At 37.2% G+C, this 15,467-nt stretch overlaps 1 protein-coding gene across 2 annotated transcripts; it reads right to left on the bottom strand.

Moving 5' to 3' along the window:
* Window positions 1–1,303: 1,303 nt before the first annotated feature.
* On the bottom strand, window positions 1,304–15,048 carry YIPF5 (Yip1 domain family member 5). 2 transcript variants are annotated; one of them, XM_019424576.2, is made up of 6 exons: window positions 14,920–15,048; window positions 14,224–14,343; window positions 6,187–6,359; window positions 5,200–5,345; window positions 3,984–4,165; window positions 1,304–2,688 (listed from the first exon to the last, which is right to left on the bottom strand). In XM_019424576.2, exons 2-6 carry the CDS (start codon window positions 14,331–14,333, stop codon window positions 2,526–2,528), a joined length of 774 nt encoding a protein of 257 aa, XP_019280121.2. In that variant the 5' UTR covers window positions 14,334–14,343; window positions 14,920–15,048; the 3' UTR covers window positions 1,304–2,525. The 2 variants fall into 2 exon arrangements, with proteins under 2 accessions (XP_019280121.2, XP_019280122.2); XM_019424577.2 differs by lacking the exon at window positions 14,920–15,048 and adding an exon at window positions 14,672–14,861.
* Between the last annotated feature and the right edge of the window lie 419 nt (window positions 15,049–15,467).

Below are 15,467 nucleotides of genomic sequence, written 5' to 3'. Positions count from 1 at the left end.
TAAACTTGGAAAATGTCAATGCACAGTACTTAAATTCTAACTGAAATCATGTCGTTAGATACATTTTAAAAAATTCTCTTTGACTGGATGCTTAGTACTTGAGGACATAATTAGCATTTTAAGATTTATAGAATTTTGCACCATCTTTATAACTGTGTCTGGAGGAAGAATGCCTCTTCCTACAAGCTTAGTTACATAGCTCTTGGAAGCACCCACTGGTAAACGTGGTAATGTAACATGGTATTAAAAGTCATAAAATATACATTTATACCATACATACAAGCAGTTATCTGTCCTTGATATACATGCATGCATGCATAAGTAACACATAACACAGTAGCTCCAGTGAGTGAACTTGCAGATCCATTCATGGTAAATTTATTATCCAGGAACAATCACTAAGTGAGCTTGAAGTTATACTGAGTGTGTCTAGTATTTAAAGGTACATGTATATGGTTTTGGTATAAAATGGGCCCTACCTAAAAGCAAGCTAGATGCTCTTCTTGTAACTTAACTCAAGAAAGAGAAACCTACTACAATGCCAGAGAATAAAGTTATTACATATAACTTTTTGAAACATAGTTTTTCAGTTTTTAAAGTATGCATAAATATGGCTACATATATTGCATTTTAAAGAGAAATTTTAGAAGGGAAATTTTGGCTATACAGGACTCACCAGGTAGCAAGCAAACTCTAGAACTAACCTTTTACATTAAATACAATTCCACTATAAAGCTGTTTTGACAGGATAACCGTTATATATAAAATGGGTTTGCATGTAATCATTTTGGAGTTCTATAAGACAAGTAACAATAGTCTCTCAATATTGATTTAAATTAAAAAGTATTATCTTGGGGCTCGGAGAGGCAAAAAAATAAAACAATTTGATCCATTTGGGGAATCTGGCTGAAGATTAATGGTCTAAGTCTAAGCAATAGTAGGGAAATTTAATTCCCAAAGCATCCTCTACACTGATCATTGGGAAAAACTGGATATTCACAGAAGGCACTCATTATATCTACCTTAACAATATTAGTGTATATTTATAAAATGAACTGAAAAAGACAAAACAAATACTATACACAGATTACAATAAAAAATATTCTAAAACACTTTGGTATGTTTGAAAACCCAGCCCAAAACAAATTAGTGAGAGTATTCCTCTAGGAAATTAAGTATTAATGAAGAAAAACATATTTATATGATTCCAGAGATCAGAAATCATGATCTTACAAGAAATGTGTTTTATTATCTTAACCTCCTTTTATGATTGAAAACTAACTTTTAAAAAGAACCATTGACATCAGTTTGGTGTTTGTTTTTATTTGGTCTGAAAGTCTCCTTTTTTGAAAAAGGCAACATTTTCCTTCCCATAAGGCATCTTTCTCACAACTGTAAATGAGCCTGTCCAAAAATCAGAGGCAGTTTTCTTCAGAAAAAGCCAATGCTGTATCAAAATACAAGATACAGCATTTTCTCATAGATTCTCTGGCAAGAGAACATGACATGAACCAAATAAATTTAATACAAGGAAATAATGTTGTAACTCAAAGTACATTGCTTTTCATTTAATCTCTTTTCTGATTCTATACTAAATGACTTCTATTCTTCAAGCTTAGAATAAATTATGAATACAAGTTAAAACCAGAACCTAATTAAAGAAAATGCGACACCGAAAACAGCAAAAGTCAACTCAACACAGTTAAAACTGGGAAAATTTTAATTACTAAGCATCAAATGCACTTTACATTGATAACTGCAGTACTGAAACTGTGACGTTTTAAATCTATTTCTCAAAAAAGGTTAGTGATTTTCTTTTTCCTAGGAAACATGGAGATACGACTATGAACATTAATGCGTTCAGTCTAGGTCACTATGGTTTAGTTCATGCTAACCTCAACAGGTGCTCACACTTCCTGTCTACAATCAAGTAGACTAGGAACTTGTTGTCTTGTTGAATTTTAGCAAAAACTCCATGAGATAATTTAAAGGAATGTCAAATTTATGCAGGGCAAACTCATAAAACTCTACATTGGGATCACTTTTTTGCTTCAAGTGCATCTAACTTGAGAATACAGGCAATTACAGGCAATTTTTCTTTCCCAATCCCTTGGAAAAACATTTCTGCAGTAAATCTTGTGTCTTCTTAACCAAGACTGGGTTGTTTTTAAGAAAAGATTATCAGCCCTGTGGTCAGTTTCCCACAGTTGATAAAAACCTATCAAAAACATCTTAATATAATTTGCAAGAAAAAAATCTGTTTTTCAAAGGCTGTAGAACAGGAAAGAAATAGCACTTCTTATTGGTATAAGCACAAACATTTAAAGCTAGTCATACTGCAAGTAAATCCAACATAGTATTCAAAAGTTCTATAAAAATGAACAAAAGATGTATGTTTACTTCCACTGCGCCAATAGTCAAACGTTAGATCTGCACGGGAGTTGCACTGTAGCAGTTCGCTGGTCCAATATAAGAGTTCAAAGTCCTTTTGGCTCAATGGTGTCCACATGCCAGATCAATTCAGTTCAAAAAACGGAAATTAGGGCAAAGACTCCATATAACAAAGCACAAGGATATGCTACTAGAAGTTGCTGTCCTTCCATGGCTAATGCAGAAATAAAAATTTTGGAAGCCGAAAAACTACACCAACCAATAATTCCAGCAGTGAGAATGATTCCTACCATTCCTCTGTAACCGAAAAGGAAAAACGGAAGGGGGGGGGGGGGGGGGGGGAGGCAGTAGATGAGATTAGATACCGTAAGAATATAATAATAACCCAATTCTAAAGAAAAGCACTTTAAATCCACATTGTACACATCTGAAGAAATGGTCAAGATTTTGTTTTCAAATGCTAAAATAAAGTACCTCACAGTGAATTCAATAATGCTGAATCATTCACATCCACATTCAAAAATCTCATTTATAATTACATTTTATGCCTGTCAGCACAGGAGCCAGGTTTCTCAATGTTGGCATCACTGACATTTGGGATGGATGCACTTTTGTTGTGAAGGGCTGTTCTGTACATTGTAAGGCTGGTCAGCAGAACCCCTGGCCTTTAACACTTTTGCATCCCCCAAAATTACTTCCAGACCTTGCCAAATGCCTCCTGAGAGCAAAACTGCTCTGGTTAGAAAATAGTGCATTCATAGAAAATCTCTTTTGTAAAATTCAAATATAAGTGTACCAATCTCAACAAATGAAGAGTCAAGGTTTCTACACTGAAAATCTGAAGCATTTTTACGCAAAGCAGAAACACTGTGAGGCCATCATCTTGCCAAATCTCTAGTATCGAAGAGCTGCTACACGCTCTTGTCCTAAACCGAGGGTAACAAAGCCCCATCACTGGTTGTGCCAGGCACTAGCCACAAGGAGGAGCCTGAACTGTTGATAAAGAAGCTGCATGCTGGCTGTGAGCAGAGAATTTATCAGCAGGAATTTACACCTTTCCTTCTCACTTTACCTAAAACGTTATTTAACAAATTACACACTTAAAGCTGCTTACATATACATCTGAGAACATGGTAGGCTACTAACAGCCTCTTGCCATAAAAAGAATGCTTCATTTTCACTTAAAAAGCTGCCAAGTAGACAGTATGTGTTTTATTATTCATTCACTTAACATATGCCCAACATCTTTAAGAAATTAGCTATAGTCTAAAAACTGTGAGATGGAAAGTATAATTTTCACAACCTGATCTTTTCATGCAATATTTGACTTAACAATCACTACTGTTCAGTGCCAAGTAAACACAAAAGTAGTGAAATTCTTTATCACAGATAAAAGCAGAGATGGAATTAAAAAAATTTAAATTTATTCTTAGTTTCAGTATTTATCACTGAAATTAATGGAGGATAGTCCTCATTCACAACAGGCACTATCTCAAGTTTGATGAATTAGTGATTTATCCTAAACTGATCGTGAGGGAAATCCTACTACAGAGAACTGGTCAATCAACCCCCAAATAAAGATCAGTACTTACTGCAAAGAAAATATCACCGCAAAACTGGAAAGTAGGATCATGGGAAGAAGACAATATCCAAGGACACTTGCCACACAACCAAATGAAACACCTGTCATACTCATTAAGTTTAGTAAACAGAACATTCCTAGACATCCAATTGCACTGATCCCATATACGTAGCCAAACTGGATTTTGCCAGCCTATGGGTAAAGAAAAGATTATGGGTTAAAAGGGAAAAAAATAAATTATTTTTGGCTTTATTTCACCTAAAAAAGTACATGTAGAAAATATTCAATTTGTGAGCATCAAAATCTGTACACGTATCTATTCTTTAAGCAGAGTAGTAAAACAACAATTGGCTATTATACCTTTCTCAGGAAGTCTGAAGTACCTACTTCCCAATATACATATATTTGGTTTTTCATTTTCCAGGTAGTATATGAACAATTCAGCAAATAAAGACACAAAATCATGCTACAATCACCTTTAAGCAGTAGACTTCTAAAAAGAAATCTGTCTGATTTGAAGCAAATAAACTATAGACCCAAGATGGAAAATCCTGCAGAATGTTTGGATAATAGCCAATATCCCTTGAAAGCAACAAATACCACCAAAAGGAGCTAACAGAAAGGAAGTCAGGATAAGCAGGACACCAGGGTTCTATGGGGAAGGGAGGAGAAAAGAAAAATGACGAACAAGCAAGAAAAATATAATGGAAGATGTACTTCTCTTTCATTATTTTTCCAAACCATTGGTGGAGTTATACAGTCTTTTGACAAACCAAAAAACAAAACAAAACTGAATTATGCTCTTGTAAAAGACATTACTGAACAGACTTAAGACAGTAATGTGTTAGGGGCACCTGGATGGCTCAGTCACTAAAGTGTGTGACTCTCAATCTCAGATCAGGTCATGATCTCACGGTTTGTGAGATGGAGCCCCGGGCTGGGCTCTGCGCTGACAGTGCGGATCCTACTTGGGATTCTCTCTCTCCCCTATTACGTGCACATGCATTCTCTTTCTCTCTCAAAATAAGTAAATAAACCTAAAAAAGTATTTCCAAATATATTACATTTATTATCAACGGAGAAGTGATGAATGGGTATAATTTCAAGCAATTCAATACCATTCAAAACACATGAAAGATCTGATGTATAAACAGTCTCAAAAATGGCTCTTGGCCATTAAAGAATGTTGTTTAATCTCATACTGAGAGTTTAAACTAAAATCTTACCAGTAACAATGTGGCTCCAAAGGCAAGGCAAAAAACCATGGGTCCTGCCAAATCAGTCTCATTCATGATGCTGCCATCTGCTACTTTTAATGGATGTAACACTGTTAGTGTTTTTTGCCAGATGTGGTCAAAATTGATACCTAATTCTAAAGGAAGAGAAAATAAGAAAGTCAATTAGGATTTGTTGATATATCTTTAGTTTACCAGAATCTATGTTGGAACAGGAGACAGAATGAAACACTCAGCAATATGAGACATTATTGTGGGGAGTCCTCAATACCAGTCTTCCCTGACTGTGGTGTTTACTCCACAAAAGTCTTATTTCTGCTTTGGTGATGGAAAAAGTGTTTGGATGTGACAAAACAAGACATTCTCAGCTACGACTGCGTAAAAAGGATATATGGACAGGGTTCGGAGTAAGGGGTTCTTCACCTGGGGCTTCAGCAATACCTGGAGATGCTATGAAATTGTATATAAAACTATGTTTCTATGCACAGGTGTGCATTTTTCTGAGAAGAGTATTTGTTTGATTCATAGCTTTCGTTAGACTTTCAAAGGGTATCCGACACCCCCCACCCCCCCAAGCCCAAAATGTTCAGAAGTACTGCTTTATGGGTTTTGGAACAGAATTTGAAAATCACCGTATTTTTCAATGATGTTACTAGTTTTGCCAACTTCTTCCATATAGAATAATCACTACCATGCTATTTCCTTCCATTTCTTCCACTGACAGAATTGAATCAATAATGTGAAGTAAAAGTCAATGTTCACATATTGACCTAATAATCACTTTATAAAGATCTATTAAAAATCTGGTCCCTTATGGCTCAGTGTGGTTTCATACACACTCTGTTCAAAATGGGTTACTTAGTAGAAAACATTTTTTCTGTAACATTATTCTCTCAAAGGAAGGGATAACTTCTCCCAACTCTGATTTATTTTCACTAACCAGCTGGACACTACAGAGTACTCTGCAACGAATCCTACCTTCTAATAAAGGTGGCTCATCCTCAAAGTTGTTTCCATAGAACGGCTGAGGTGTTGTTGGAGTATATGCCTGAGTTGGCTGGAAAATCTGCCCGGTGTATGGCTGTTGTGGCTGCATCATGTCTGGAGGGACAAATCGGCCTTGCTGCGAATAGTCATAGCCAGCATACTGCCTGTAAATCAGAGTTCCATTTCTGAGAATTACGTCAACAGTGGATATCCCTGAGAGCGAGAGAGTCACAGTCACACAACTCCTAGGATAGCTACTTGGCCAGTTTTCGCAAATGGTGTTGAAATGATTACTAGGATCAATATGATTATCTCCAATGGTAAGTTGTCAGTGTTTTTCAGAGAATCTACTTGATGATGCCAACACTCACTTCTACAGCGCTTAAGAATTTTATAAACTATGAAACTTTTAAAGATTAGGTGGTCAAAAAATGAAAACTTAGAAATCTTATCTACTTCTCCCCCTCTAGTAGTATATATAATATAAAGATAGCTGAGGAATAAAATTTATACCTAAGACTATGGATGAAAACTGAACATGATAGACTTTGTACTACAAGTTATGTAATTTCCCACTGTGGTTTGAATCTCCATTGAATGTTCAATCATTCTTTACTCTCTGTAGTATGTTATTTTTTTCCAAATGTGTAAATCTCTTTAAGAACAACCATCAATTTCAAACACAGAGTGGAAAAATTCAAGCCTCTTTCTCGAAAGCTTTCTGAATATAACAAAACATTATTAGTATTACCTTGCATTTTAATAGCACTTAAATTTTTTCAAAGTAGGTATACGCTTACTGTCTCATTTGATATGTGCTGTAGTAAAATCCTGCACTGTAGAAAAAGAGGCTTTACCATGGCTATTTTAGTGATGAGAAAAAACCAAAAAAACAACAGTGAACAGAAGGACATTGAAGCAGTATCTTTAAAAACTTGTTTTACCATGTTCTGGGGAAAAATATGACTTACCCATCAATGGGACTAATCTAAATACACAGTAAGAAATACAGAAGTAAAATAATTATTTTAAAAAGAACTGAGAAAGCTTAAAGATCCTTTAATTACCTTTTAAAATTTTATAGTTTCCTTTTGATAAATATAAGACTAATGACTGCCATGAATATTACTTGAGATTTTAAAATTAAATCTTAAATTAACTGAACATCTTGATTAAAAGCAAATCTGAAGCGCCTGGTTGGCTCACTAAGTTAAGAGTCTGACTCTTGATTTTGGCTCAGGTCATGATCTCATGGTTTGTGAGACTGAGCCCCACAACTGGCTCTGCTCTGAGAGAGCAGAGCCTGCTTGGGATTCTCTCTTCCCCTCTCTTTTTCTCTCTCTGAATAAATAAGTAAGCATTTAAAAAATAAAATAAAAGCAAATCCAAATAATGGGAAAATTTCAAATATACATAACCCTCTGGAGAGTCCAATGGGACTCTCATGATTTATTTACCACTTTAGTCCAATCCAAGCTTAAAAAAAAACGTTATTTAGTTTTCTGGCTATATAGTAATATAGAATTTGATGAAGCATTATTTTTTTTAATTTTTAATTTTTATTTATTTTGAGGAAGAGGGAAAGAGAGAGAGAGCGCACATATAAGCAGGGGAGGGACAGAGGGAGAGGGAGAAAGAGAATTCCAAGCAAGCTCTGTGCTGTCAGTGCAGAGTCCAACACAGGGCTCGAACTCACAAACTGTGAGATCATGACCTGAGCTGAAATCAAGAGTTGGATGCTTAACTGACTGAGCCACCCAGGTGTCCCAAAGCATTATTTTAACAGCAAACGATAAAAAACAAAATAAACAGTTATGAGTAAATATCCTGTAATATGGCATAAATTACTATGCACTTGTTAAAAAAAAATGAGGTACTTCTATGTGAACTAATAAGGAATGATAATCAAAAAATACTTAGTGGGCAGAAACAAAAAAGACCCAATGTTCAGAATAGTATATGCCATATGCACCCACTCTGATTGTACTTTTTAGAATACATCTGTATCTATATATTTGAATATGTGTATTTTATACACATATACATACATTACGTATAATTACATAGGCTTAAGTATAATGTAACATTTAATATAATACACATAATTATACAGGTTAAGGGACTTGGAAGCAAGGGGAAGTGGAAGACTTAATTTTCACATTAAAAACTTCTGCATCTTTAAAATTGTTGTACATTTATTATTTATCAAAATTCATTCATTCTAAAATATGTTACAGGTAACATATAGGTACATATTAGCTACTGAAAATTTACAGAAATACAAGTCACCTAACTGAATGTTACTTTGTAAAGCACAGTTTTAAGTGTTTAATGTGCATTATATCATATTACGCCACTATAACTTTAGGAGGTTGCTTTTAACATCCTTCCCATTATAAAGATGTATAAACTAATATTTAGGTTAAAATGATTTGCCTATGGTGGTGCCAAGATTCAAAACTAGACTTTTTGACTCCGGGGACCAACTTTTAACAATGATAATAATAATCACCCCCAAATCCTAATTTATGGAGATATCTATAATATCTTTTTTTTCCCATATATGTCTTTTTCCATTTTAGTATGAAATATGTTGATTTCTACTTACTTAAACATACACACACATATCCTACAGGATTAGCAGGTTGAACTGAACTAGGGGAAGAATTCACATTTTCTGATTTAGTACAATATGCTATTATGTTGATCTCTGTTAGAATGTATCATAAATCTAAAACTGGGTTTATGAAACAGCTAGAAAAGCTCCATATGGAGGCTGATACAATCTGCATCAACAGAATGTATTTTATTCTCTCTCTCACAGAAAGACACACACAGAGACAGACAGAGAGAGAGAGAGAATATGAATGTGCATGCAATTAAAAAAAAAAAAATGGTACAGACCAGTGGTTCTCAAACTCTTTGTTCTTAGGATCCCCTTTCACTTTCAAAATTTATTACTGGGAAACCCAAGTATTTTTTATTCCTGTGGGATGTATCTGTCAATATTTATCATATTAGAATTTAAAACTGAGAAATTTTTAAAATATTTAATGGGGCACTTGGGTAGCTCAGTTGGTTAAGCGTCTGACTTTGGCTCAGGTCATGATCTCATGGCTTGTGGGTTCAAGCCCCATGTCGGGGTCTGGGCTGACAGCTTGGAGCCTGAAGCCTGCTTTGGATTCTGTGTCTCCCTCTCTCTCTGCCCCTACCTTGCTTGCACTCTGTCTCTGTCTCTCTCTCAAAAATATATAAACATTAAAAAAAATTAAATATTAGTTCATTTAAAGTAACAATAAACTTTTCATATATTAGCATAAAATTTTAATGAAAGAATTTCTTTAAAAAATTACTGAGAAAAGTGGCACTGTATCATATTTTTGACAATCTTGGTCCTGTCTGGTTTAACAGAAGACAGCTAAAAATTCTTGTATCTGCTTCTGTTGTCAGTTTGTGGTAATATATTGTCTTAGTCGAAGTATCTGAAGAAAATCTAGTGAGGCAGACAAGTAGCTGGAAAATTATTTAACAACTTTTTCAGATTATCATGGATATTCTTTTCATTCTGCATCAAAATTCAAAGCAAGATGATAGTTTTTTAAACTTAAGTTGCAACAGAGAAGATGGAACTACTAATAAACATCTTTCTTAAGTTTATTTGAGAGAGAGACAAAGAGTGTGTGCATACACACACACATGCAAGCAGAGGAGGGGCAGAGAGAGAAACCCAAGCAGGCTCCACACTGTCAGCAGGGCCCAAGGTGGGGCCTGAACTCACAAACCATGAGATCATGACCTGAGCCAAATTCAAGAGTCAGATGCCCATGGCACAAAAACAGACACATAGACCAATGGAATAGAATAGAAACCCCAGAACTAGACCCACAAACGTATGGCCAACTCATCTTTGACAAAGCAGGAAAGAACATCCAATGGAAAAAAGACAGTCTCTAACAAATGGTGCTGGGAGAACTGGACAGCAACATGCAGAAGGTTGAAACTAGACCACTTTCTCACACCATTCACAAAAATAAACTCAAAATGGATAAAGGACCTGAATGTGAGACAGGAAACCATCAAAACCTTAGAGGAGAAAGCAGGAAAAGACCTCTCTGACCTCAGCCGTAGCAATCTCTTACTCGGCACATCCCCAAAGGCAAGGGAATTAAAAGCAAAAGTGAATTACTGGGACCTTATGAAGATAAAAAGCTTCTGCACAGCAAAGGAAACAACCAACAAAACTAAAAGGCAACCAACGGAATGGGAAAAGATATTTGCAAATGACATATCGGACAAAGGGCTAGTATCCAAAATCTACAAAGAGCTCACCAAACTCCACACCCGAAAAACAAATAACCCAGTGAAGAAATGGGCAGAAAACATGAATAGACACTTCTCTAAAGAAGACATCCGGATGGCCAACAGGCACATGAAAAGATGTTCAACGTCGCTCCTCATCAGGGAAATACAAATCAAAACCACACTCAGATATCACCTCACGCCAGTCAGAGTGGCCAAAATGAAGAAATCAGGAGACTATAGATGCTGGAGAGGATGTGGAGAAACGGGAACCCTCTTGCACTGTTGGTGGGAATGCAAATTGGTGCAGCCACTCTGGAAAGCAGTGTGGAGGTTCCTCAGAAAATTAAAAATAGACCTACCCTATGACCCAGAAATAGCACTGCTGGGAATTTATCCAAGGGATACAGGAGTACTGATGCATAGGGGCACTTGTACCCCAATGTTTATAGCAGCACTCTCAACAATAGCCAAATTATGGAAAGAGCCTAAATGTCCATCAACTGATGAATGGATAAAGAAATTGTGGTTTATACACACAATGGAGTACTACGTGGCAATGAGAAAAAATGAAATATGGCCCTTTGTAGCAACGTGGATGGAACTGGAGAGTGTGATGCTAAGTGAAATAAGCCATACAGAGAAAGACAGATACCATATGGTTTCACTCTTATGTGGATCCTGAGAAACTTAACAGAAACCCATGGGGGAGGGGAAGGAAAAAAAAAAAAAAAAGAGGTTAGAGTGGGAGAGAGCCAAAGCATAAGAGACTGTTAAAAACTGAGAACAAACTGAGGGTTGATGGGGGGTGGGAGGGAGGGGAGGGTGGGTGATGGGTATTGAGGAGGGCACCTTTTGGGATGAGCACTGGGTGTTGTATGGAAACCAATTTGACAATAAATTCCATATATTAAAAAAAAAAAAAAAAAAAAAAAAGAGTCAGATGCCCAACCAACTGAACCACCCAGGTGCTCCACTGATAAACTTTTTATACTGTTTCACAGAATACAGTAATGTGCTTTGCACTTTGAACGGATCCTTTCTTTACTCATTTTTGATTCCGTAACCTTCACTGGTGATTTAGAAAATATTAGTATGAGTTATACCTATCTCCCAAATATTAACATATTTAATATAAAGACATATATATGAAGGGTAAGTATAAGAAAATCCCATTTGTTAATATGGCCAATGATTTAATCAGAAAAATGGTTATTACTAGGAAGCTGACAGTTATGGACAGTTTTCCCAAATCCTCATTTTTACCTGAAAACTTGAATTTAACCACTGGCTACACATACTGTCAGTTTTTTTTCTTGAAGTAAGGGGCTCAACTATTTCATCTTCAAGAAAACATGTGCCCAGTACTGAAGTCTAACCATAGTTTGTCAGATGTTCTTTCCAATAGAAATGGTTTTCAAAAAAAAGCAGCTACTTCAGCCTGCGATTCAGAATGCACAGGGTCTTTTCCTAACCACTGCTCTCCAGTACACACCAGAAGTGCTTTAGGACCTTTTCCCATTTCGTCATGCAGCACAGTGCCACTCTGTGTGCACTGAAGGGTCAGGATTTAATAACACGGTAATTTTTACTGCTTCATCAAGGGCATCCGTATATAAAAGTGGTTCCCCCTTACACCCCAGCAAGTGTGTGGCGATGAAGAATATAATGATTACTGGAACGATTTGATGCCCTTGTCTTGATTCACATTCAGGTACTAGCAATTTTATCAACCGCTGTTTTTAAAACATGAGTACAAATGTCAACACACCTAAAAAGGTATATAATGTCTTAGTACTGTTATAAAAATAGTCTTGTCCTTACAGACTCCTTGAAAGGTCTCAACAACCCTCTAGGGTCTGAAGGCCACACTTTAGAATGGTGATGTAAGACTCATAAATGTCATGTAACGAAGAGAAATAGTCCCCAAGAAAAAGACTGCTTCAAAAGTGGTGTCTTCATTCCTTTTTTAAGATGCAAGAAAGACAACGCCATGGAATTTTACAGTTTTCCTTTTCTGGTAGGACCTGGTTGGGAAAAATTCCTGACTTGCTCCTGCTGGTTTTAAACTAGAACACAGTATGGTAAATACGATCTGTACTGACTAAATCAACACTGTATTCCATAAAGATATTTACCAGTTAAGTCAAAAATGAAAAAATACTAGCTTTAAATACTTTAAAAATATGTAATTGGTATTTTACAGGCATATCTAACACACAATGTGGGACCTGTCCAATATGACAGTCATAAAGCTCAATAGATTAAGATCAAAGGGAATAGATTAAGATCAAAGGGCCTTTAACTTGTTGCTGTTGTTGTTATATGAACATATAAATGATACTTATAAACGAAACCCAATTGTGACTGCTAATACATTAAGCTTTCTGTTTTCCTAGGCTTCATCTATAAACTCCTATTTGTTAATTGCAATAGTGGGTATGCAAGTACCTGGAATAAAACTTCATTACACTGAAACAATGCTTACTGGTACACGATTTGATTGTAATGGAATTGAGAATAGTTAGCAACAGAATATGTAAACCACCTCCCTGCAGAAAACTGAAAGGAGAAGATGTTAACTGGGATGCAAAGATAAGCCACACCTTTAAGTGATGCAAACACGGACAGGGCAGGAAAGAAAGGCAGAGATAAATACCCCTAGGAGGCTGTAATCCAAATGTCACAGTTCTGTTGAATGCAAACACCATTTAGCTAAAAACAGGCCCACATACAGAGGCAGGTTTTCCAAAGCCCTGTGGCTGCACTCTGACCAATCTTGCATTGATTTTCCCTCTTGTACACTGATTAAAAAACAAAACAAAACAACAAAACACGTTTTTAAGTAAATAAAGGAATGGATATTTCTCAACATGATGTTTCCAATTCTGCTCATTGAAGGAGTCCTGGACCACCCAAACAAGGTTAATACACCTTGGTATACTTAATGCCTGATGACATTACTTTCAAAGTTCTAAGAAGCTAAGAATATGATGTCCTAGAGATTGGTAGAATGCCTCAGCTAATGTATTTGTTTTTTTTTTTTTTTTTTTTTCAGCTAATGTATTTCTACCACTAACACCAAAGCCTATTTAAAAAGCAGGGTGTTTTGTTCTGTTTTGTTCTTAAAAGTTCAGGGCTGAAAGGTTTTGAGATCCCTCTTCTGTCTGCAACTGGCAACTTGTGTGTACTGAGCACAAGGTTTTGGTAAGAAGAGTAATAAAAATGATTATCACTTGATATATAAAATCACCTGATGATTCACAACAGGCAGCTTACACTGCTAAACAGTGTCACTAAGCACTCTGAGTTAACAGTGACAAGGTCTGAAATCTGGACTCATTTAACTTCTAAACTAGCCATCACAAGATTTTAAAATTTTAACTGGTTCTGTGGACTAAATAGCCTAGGTATCCTCTAGGTCCTTCAAGCTCCTACCCATATCTTAAATGATGTAGAAATACTATTAAGAGGAAACAGTTCTTTAACAATCAACTTTTGCACTCAGGCCCACCCAAAGATTTTGCAGAAGGCACCAAACTCTAACTAGGGCAATCCCTTCACACCAAAACCAATGTCATAGATCTTTCCAGAGGAAGGAAGATTATGAAAAATCATCTTCCTGACAAGGGAATGTTGCCACATTCAGTTTTAGGCAATACCAAACATTCAGGATACATGCTTTCACTTTAATCTTGACTAAATAAATGGTCAAAATTGACAAGTTACTTGCTATAGGGTCCTCCACTTCCTCCATAATCATAGGACTGCTGTGAATGGTCATCGATGCTGTAACTTGTCTGGTAGAAATCCGTGTTTAAGTTATCAAAGCCTGACATTGCAAATGATCTGCAAGAGAAGAAGAATGGCAAATACTGTTTATACCCAAGGTCCTACTGAATTCGTTTCGATACTAGGCAAAAAGCCTCAGAAGGCAGTAAATTATTTCTTCTGGAATTTGAGGCACCAGCATTTGGACGATAGATCTGGGTGGCAGTTACAAAGGAAACGTCTAATCTCGAAATCACGAGCTGGGAAGACACCTCCATTACAAGGAGCCAGTATGCCCAGGCTCCTTATCATCAAATTGTTATTACAACTGTCATTACAACTAGGGGAAGGGTCGTGGGAGAACTGGTTCCTTGGAAGTCTAAAAACAATAAAGACGATTCCTCACCTCGGGGGAAGGGCTTTGCCGCTGACAATGCGACTGCCTCTTTGCAAAATAAGGCCTGAGCCTGCCGCGACGGTGCAGACTCCTAGAAAGCCACGCTTGAGGTATAGGGGACGCGTCAAAGCAAGGACCTGAAAGGGAGCGAGGGTCTGAGCGAAAGGACCGGAACGCTGCGCCGAAAGGCGGCAACAAGCCGCGCTGCACTAGACTGCGGAGAAGCCGAACAGTGTGCCACAAGCTGAAACACTCACCAAACGGAGAAGCGGCGGCAGCGGCTCCGGCAAACCCCCAAAACCCCCAAACACCGCTTAGGGCCCTGAACTAGCTCCGTTGCTACGTGTCACAAGGCCAAAGAACCGCTTCCGGGGCACGCCCGCTCGCGCAGGCGTGTTGGTAGACTTTGCGCCTCTCTTGGGTCGGATGTCCCGGCCCTTGGGCGGGCCGGGGAAGGGGAAACCTGATGCGGAGCATGCGCAGTGTCGATTGATCAGTCTATTTGCGGGCCAACGAGAAGGGAAATACTTCCCGAAGCCTGGTTACCGACAGAGGCAGAAAGGCGCAAGCGCAGAAATTTGTTAGTTACTGTCTGGAGGAAGAATTCCTCAATAGACCGGAGACCTGGAGGTGGGTTTGCAAATACTGTTAATAAGCGGACGGAGCCGGTCTCCTGTCCACAAACCACAGAACGCCGGTCTCTGTGGACTTAGTGTAATTCAGACAGTGTTACAGAGTTTAGGTGTATTATTTAATCCTTACACCCTAATGAGATGATCACGCTATTACTCTCCTTTTGTAAGTG

Source organism: Panthera pardus, unplaced genomic scaffold (genome assembly GCF_024362965.1).
Source record: "Panthera pardus isolate Hobbes unplaced genomic scaffold, ASM2436296v1 HiC_scaffold_2, whole genome shotgun sequence".
NCBI classification, from domain to species: Eukaryota; Metazoa; Chordata; class Mammalia; order Carnivora; family Felidae; genus Panthera; species Panthera pardus.
Note: the sequence above shows the minus strand (reverse complement) of the source record. Positions and strands in the feature narration are given on the sequence as shown.

Bases quoted from the DNA above. Each gene is read 5' to 3' on its own strand.
- YIPF5 (XM_019424576.2), bottom strand. From the start codon at position 14,333: ATGTCAGGCTTTGATAACTTAAACACGGATTTCTACCAGACAAGTTAC. The intron at 6,360-14,223 runs GTAACTTGTCAA...TCTGATTTACAG, and splicing joins AGTGGAGGACCCTATAGCAA to GCAGTATGCTGGCTATGACT. The intron at 4,166-5,199 runs GTAAGATTTTAG...CTTTACCCATAG, and splicing joins TTGGAGCCACATTGTTACTG to GCTGGCAAAATCCAGTTTGG.